Source organism: Onychostruthus taczanowskii, unplaced genomic scaffold, assembly GCF_017590055.1.
Source record: "Onychostruthus taczanowskii isolate IOZ18803 unplaced genomic scaffold, ASM1759005v1 scaffold51, whole genome shotgun sequence".
Lineage (NCBI taxonomy): Eukaryota > Metazoa > Chordata > Aves > Passeriformes > Passeridae > Onychostruthus > Onychostruthus taczanowskii.
Window position 1 is genome coordinate 4,033,149 of NW_024502680.1, and position 6,616 is coordinate 4,039,764.

Genomic DNA, 6,616 nt, shown 5'->3' on the forward strand with positions numbered 1-6,616 from the left:
GAGCGTGGGCCACCCGCACCTCTGCATGCTGTCCCCTCTCCGGCTGTCTGTGTGTCCGCTCTCCGTGCAGCAGGGCTTTGCTTCGGCAGCGGGACCAAAGCAGGGAAGGTTTAAAGGAAACCAGGATGCGCTGGGGCTGAATTGCTCCTCTGGGTGTCACTCTGCTTTGCTGGAGGACTGAGCATCCCCTGTGCTGGGCACTGCTGGTGCGCCTCAAATCCTGGGATCAGTTTTGGGACCCTCACGGCAAGAAGGACGTTGAGGGGTTGGAGTGTGTCCAGGGAATGACAGTGGAGCTGGGGAAGGGTCTGGAGCACCAGGAGCAGCTGCGGGGGCTCAGCCTGGGGAAAATGAGGCTCAGGTGGGACCTTCTGGCTCTGCATAACTCCTGACAGGAGGGGGCAGCCAGGTGGGAGTTAGGCTCTGCTCCCAGGGAACAAGGGACAGGACAAGAGGGAATGACCTCAAGCTGCACAGTGGAGATTCAGGTTGGGAATCAGGAGGAACTTCTTCACAAAAAGAGTGGTTAAGCATTGGAACAGGCTGCCCAGGGCAGTGGTGGGGTCACTATCCCCAGAAATGTTCCGAGTATGTGAGGACGTGGCACCTTGCCAAATTGTTCAGTGGGACTTGGTCAAAGGTTGGACTTGATGATCTTGGAGGTCTTTTCCAGCCTTAGTGGTTCTATGATTATAATGGTTCCCTCTCCATGATATTTTCCTTTAGAGACTGACTATGCTGTACCGAGTTAGCTGCTGTACTGCACCCAGAATTCAGGAGAAGGAGTTCAGCTGGAATTCTCTGCCCTTCCCTCACTGGCAGGACTGAATAACCAAGTGTCTTTTCATGGCAGCATCATTTTATGCTGGGCAGAGATGTTTATTATGTGCTCACTGAGGTGTCCAAGGCCAGACTGGATGGGAGTCTGAGCAATCTGGTCTAGTGGAAGGGGTCCCTGCCCATGGCAGGGGTTGGAACCAGATGAGCTCTAAGGTCCTTTCCAACCCAAACCTTTTTGGGATTCTGTGAGCCACTGGTACCTGCAGTCTTGCTGTTCCTCACAGTTCAAGGCAGCACTGGTGGCAGATCTGGGCACTGAATTCTGCAGATTTTGAGGCTGATCAGCTCAGCACTCCTTACACTGCTTGCACCAACTCTATGGTTTTACTTTAGGCAGCAGTTTGGCAGGGTAGGACACCTGCCTGCAGGCTGGCGTGCTTGGATGAAGTGGGAAGGACCCTAAATAACATGGACAGAAAAAGGAGGTCACTAACCTGACAAAAGCAATGGGGCAGGGAGCTGCAGCGTGTGTCTGTGCCTGCCTGTCCTGCTCTGCTCTTGAGGCTCTTGTTTTAGTGGAGTTAAAAGTTTGGGCACTGGAGCTCCTGTGTTTTTCTGATAGAGAGACCGTGTGATCAGCTTGGTAAGGGAAGTGCTGTAGGTGTGACCTGGGCTTGAGGTACAGACATTGGGCACTTGAGCTGGCTGCTCTTGGAGGGGACAGGCCTTTCCCTGCTGGCACCTTGGGAAAGACAGTTCACAGCTCTGTGCATGGATAACAAACCCACCCTGCTACAGGTTCTGGGATGGAATGTGTGAGTTCCTGCACTCGCTCTCTCTCTGATCTGTTCCATGTTCTAACACCGTCATTTTTTTTCACAATCCATTTTCCTTTGACAGCCAACTTTCTTGCATCACTCCTCTCACCCTAACATTCTCTTTTTCTCTTTCTCTCCCCCTTTCTCTGCTCAGTTTTCTGCTCTCTTGCTGTTTCTCCAGAGCTTCCTCCTCGCTATTTGCTGGGCCAGGCCCAACGGCCCAACACAATCACCCATGTTTGTTGGTACCGGAACCAGAGCCTATCCCTGTCTGATTACTTGTGCATGATCCAGGTAAAGATGCCTCTCACATTTTGTGCTGGTGGGGAGAAGCCATGGGATGCCCAGGAAAATGTCCTGCTTCCTTGCTCACGTGAGGATCCTCGTTCTCAAAAGCAGACGTGTACCATTGCCTTGTTAAGGCAGGATTTCCTCCTGTTGAGGCCTCAAAAAATGGTTCTCTCTGTAAATCTGCCACATGCTGTCGTTTTGTCAAATTACAAAATTCCTGTGCTGCCATTCCATGCCAGAGGTTTCCCTGTCCTGCTGGCTGACTCCAAGGCAGTGGTGTTCCCCTCCCTGCAGCCCCTTCCACGCCAGCTTTGCTTCGTGTAGCTGCCACGTGTTGTTTATCTCCCAGCTCTGCAGTCCTCTGTTTCCTCTCTTGCTTTATTTCCCTTCTCACACAGTGTGTTCCACTGGGTTTTCTGCATGTCAGAAAGGGTGGCTGAAGGGGAGGGACCCTGGTGGCTGTCACCATGCCTGGGAGGGAGCGAGGGCAGGAGCAGCACTGGGCTGCAGCAGGATGGCAGCCTGTGATTTCATGGCAGTTCTCTTTTCCCCCTGTGCCAGAACCAGCTCTCTGGGTATTTGCTGAGGAAGTTCAAGAACAGCAATGGCTGGCAGAAACTGTGGGTCGTCTTCACCAACTTCTGCTTGTTCTTCTACAAGACACACCAGGTGGGCAGGTGGAGGTGAGGGTGATGGTCAGGGTGTGGGGGGACCTGGGGGTCCTTGGCTTTCAGCTCCAGGGCCCAAGCACTGCTGTTTGAGGGAGAGTTACAAGAGAAAGAGGAGGTGGTTCGTAGTGCAGCTGGTCTCAGACAGGCTGTGAGCACTTCTTGTGGGACTTAATCAGAATTTCCAGTTCTGATGGGACTGAACTTCTGTGGGTGAGGGGGAAATGTCTCCTCATGCAGTGACTGAGGGATGTGAGGGACACAGCAGCCTTTGGCCCTTCTTTGCCCACTTCTCTCTGTGCTGGGCTTCAGCTCAGCCTGACAGGCTCCAGGGATTTTTCTGCTCGTGGTGCGTCCAGCACCTGCATGGTGCAGTGAAATTTTTTCATCTTGTTAACCAAATAAACTGTGTTAACCCAGTAATTGGGTTATTCTGGCTTCTTGCCTTGAGGTCACATTTCTTTTGTGAGGGTTACATCACTTTTTTTGGTCAGATCTCTGCTTCAGGTTCCATAGAAAGGGTGCAGAGAAGGAGGAGGGAGCCCAGGAGGCAGCGCTGGGCAGAGGAGCAGAAGCAAATAACCATAAAAAAATGAAAGGAGTTGGGGGAAGGTTTAATTATAAACTATTGGTGGCCTTGCAGAAGAGTTCTCCTGTTGCCTCCTGAACAAGAGTGCACAGCCCTCCCCTGTGGCACACAGGCTGCATGGCAGGGGTGCCTGGCACTCAGGGCTGGCCTCTTGGGCTCTTGCAGGATGATTATCCCCTGGCCAGCCTCCCCCTGCTCGGCTACACCGTCAGCTGCCCTGTGGAGGCAGATGGCATTCAGAAGGATTATGTCTTCAAGCTGCAGTTCAAGTCCCACGTGTATTTCTTCAGGGCTGAGAGCAAATACACCTTTGAGAGGTAATTTTCTCCTTCCTCTGTCTTTATTTATAACCTGCTCTTAACTCAGTGGTTGGATATTCATCCTCTCTTATAGTGATCAGGGTACCCCTGACATAGGGAATGATTGGCATCTGACTCCATTATTCAGAATGCTGAACAATTCCTTTATTAAAATGATATTATAATGAACATATTATACTATATTAAATAGATACTATACTATACTAAATTACATACTAAAGAAAACTCGTGACTGTCTCCCAACAGTCAGGACACAGCTTTGAGTGATTGGTTAATTAATGTAAACAACCATCACCAGAATCCAATTATCAAATCCCTTCAGGTAAACAATCTTCCTGACGCATTCCACATGTGCAAAAACAACAGGAGCAGCAAGTAGAGATAAGAATTGTTTCTTTTCTTCTCTCTGTGCTTCTCCAGGAAAAATCCTGTGAGAGAGAATTCTCTCTCTCTCTCTCTGTTCAGAGAATGTGAATGTGTCTTTCTTCCTAGTCACTAGATCACTCCTGAGTGATCTCCCAGTGCATTCTCAGCAATAACATTCCCTTCTTCTCCCCACCAATGACATTTGGAGATCCCTCCTCTGACAGAACCCTCCTCTGTGGGAGAGCTGGGATACACCTGGACCTGTGAGCTGTGCTTTGTGCCAGGAGTCTGGGGCTTCCTTGGAGCCAGGGAGGGGAAGGGCTGTGGGTGCTCAGCTCCTCCAGCTCTTTGGGAGTTGGATTTCCAGGTTCTGTGGAGTTTTTTGGTTTTTATCTAGCATCTCTGGGAGCAGAAGTTACAACACAAGGCTGAGAGCAACAAGAGCAGGGCTCCCTTTCACTTGTTTGCTTTCTCTGTAATACATTTTATTATTATTCTCTATAATTACAATTAATTGCTCTTAGGGGCTTCCACAGAGAGTCCAAACTGTGTGAAATGCACCACGTACCAAACTTTGCTATGTTGAGAACCCTTGCACTGGGTCCTGCCGTGCAGGGTCATATTGGTGGTTTTGGAATGTGGTTTTACTGAGGTGTCACATGTCCCCCTTCCTTGGGAGAGTGTCACACACTTGTGAACAGCTGAGGAATCAGCTACCTGAGCCATCAGTTGTGCTCTTTAATGCACTGGGCTCATGTAGGGATTTCAGGGAAAAAATGTGCAATTCACAGAAGCAAGGCTGTTACCTATTTCCTAATTTATTGTTAAGAAAAGCAATAATTATTGTCAGCTTGTCATCCTTGATAACACTGAGGAGAGAACACAGTGAGCTCTCATGAGAGTTCTCTGGAGCTCAGAGCACTGTGGACTTGTTACTTGGACAGGCAATCACCTTCTGCAGAGTATTTGCCACATCTCAAGCTGTCCCTTTGAGGAGTTAATTTTCCAGAAGACTTGTAAGACAAAGAAAATGGCTGTTTTGGAGGTTTGGGAAATAGGTACAGCTCATAACAAAGGACAAGATTCCCTGTGAGTGAGGGTTAAACATTTCTCATGTCTTTTCTTGGCAGGTGGATGGAGGTGATCAAAAGAGCTACCAGCTCTCCTGCCAGGTCGAGCCTGCTGCTTCCCAAGGAGAAGGACACTCACACAGAGTGACGTGGGGCAGAGCTGGATCTCTGCTGGCAACACCAACAAAACAGGCGGGAACAGGAGGCTCTGGAGTTGGCAAAGCAAAGACCAGGAGGCTCCTTCCCCCCAGAATGGAAAGTGGGAGTGAGGGGCTGCAGACAGGGATCACATCCATCCCCAGTGGTGTGGAAGAGGGGCCAGTCTGTTCCAGCTGAACCTACTTAGAGAGAACCCAACAACAGCAGTGCTGGGTGCACACATCGTGGAAGGGTTCTTGTTCCATTGTACCTGTACAGTGACACCTTTACCTGCCCTGAAGGCAGGTCCCACCTTCTTTTTACATTTTGACTGGATGATCAGCACACGTGGGAGAAAAGCAGCAGCTTCCAGGGGTGTAGCTGGCTGGCAGCAGTGGGTGCAGGGCTCCCTGTCCCGGGTGCTCGTGGGGCTGGCAGCACAACCTGTCCTGCTGCTGCTGTAACCGTGTGGCACAGCTGCCTCGGACAAACAGGAACACACCACGGGCTGGCTCCCTCCCAGCTCGTTCTGAACAGCCACTGCAGCTCTCCCAGGACAGCTCTGCTCCTCAGGAGCTGCCAAGGCAGCAGTTTTCCAGGCAAGCAGGAAGACGGTCTCTGCGGAGCTGTCGAGGTGTTGGTGGATTGTGGATCGGTGCAGGGGGGTGCATGGTTTGTCCTCTGAGCTCAATCACTGTTTCCGTATCACAGCTCCAGTTTCTTTATCCTGTAGTAGGAGTTAAGTAAGGCATGGGATGGCAAGCACTCTCCACTCTGGTGTGGGTGCTGTTTTCAAGGTATTTAAGCACTGTAGGAGAACAAGCCTCTGGAAGTCACTGTTGGTTGTGCTTTTGTCATGCAAAGACTTGTGAAAATCCCTAATCTTCTATTTCAGTTTGGGGTGGGATCCATCTTCTGTTTCTCATGAAGGTAAAAGTCACTGGATTCCAGATGGAGCATTAGTGTCTGTGGACTCTATTAAATTTCTGTATTAAATCTGAAATGTTTGCAGCTTGTTCTCTTTTGTAAAGCTGTCACCTTTGGGTGCCTCCACAGAAGGACTGACGTTTGCTAAGTGCCACAAGATGCTGTTGGACGTGGCTTTGAGGGGCTGTGGGGACTCTGCTTTGTATTAGATAGAGAAGTGTTTGTGTACTAATGGAAGGAACAATGCAGTGAAGCAGTGAAAGCAAAAGGAAAGTGTAGCATGCTCTGAGGATGGAGGAACGTGGAGATCCCACGGGACAATGGGATGGGCAGAGGCCAGCACCAGTGTTCAGTTATGGTCTCAAGCATTTGTGGGATGAGGACTGAAGGGAGGGGGGATCCAGAGGGATTTTCTTGCTTGGCATTTGCATCCTAGAAGAGTGACTGCAGCTCCAGCCTTTGCCACCACTGTCACAAAGACCATTGTCCCATCTAAGTTAAATGTACTTAATTTATTAGTGTCTTCATTTATTATTTTTTTAATTACCTGTTATAGGTGTATCCATGTGGATTGATTAGACATGTTATACTGTGGCTGAATATGACTGTTGAAAGTAAATAGCATCTTGGTATAAAACTCTCTCAGCCT

The 6,616-nt window shown here is 49.7% G+C and overlaps 1 protein-coding gene across 2 annotated transcripts in view; it reads left to right on the forward strand.

Moving 5' to 3' along the window:
- Window positions 1–6,585, forward strand: part of FARP2 (FERM, ARH/RhoGEF and pleckstrin domain protein 2) — a 70,317-nt gene extending 63,732 nt beyond the window's left edge. For both annotated transcript variants that reach the window (XM_041416316.1, XM_041416317.1), the window contains exons 25-27: window positions 2,451–2,558; window positions 3,312–3,463; window positions 4,963–6,585. In XM_041416316.1, the coding sequence (XP_041272250.1) occupies window positions 2,451–2,558; window positions 3,312–3,463; window positions 4,963–5,050 (348 nt within the window). In that variant the 3' untranslated portion in view covers window positions 5,051–6,585. The remainder of the gene's footprint in view (window positions 1–2,450; window positions 2,559–3,311; window positions 3,464–4,962) is intronic.
- Window positions 6,586–6,616: the final 31 nt, after the last annotated feature.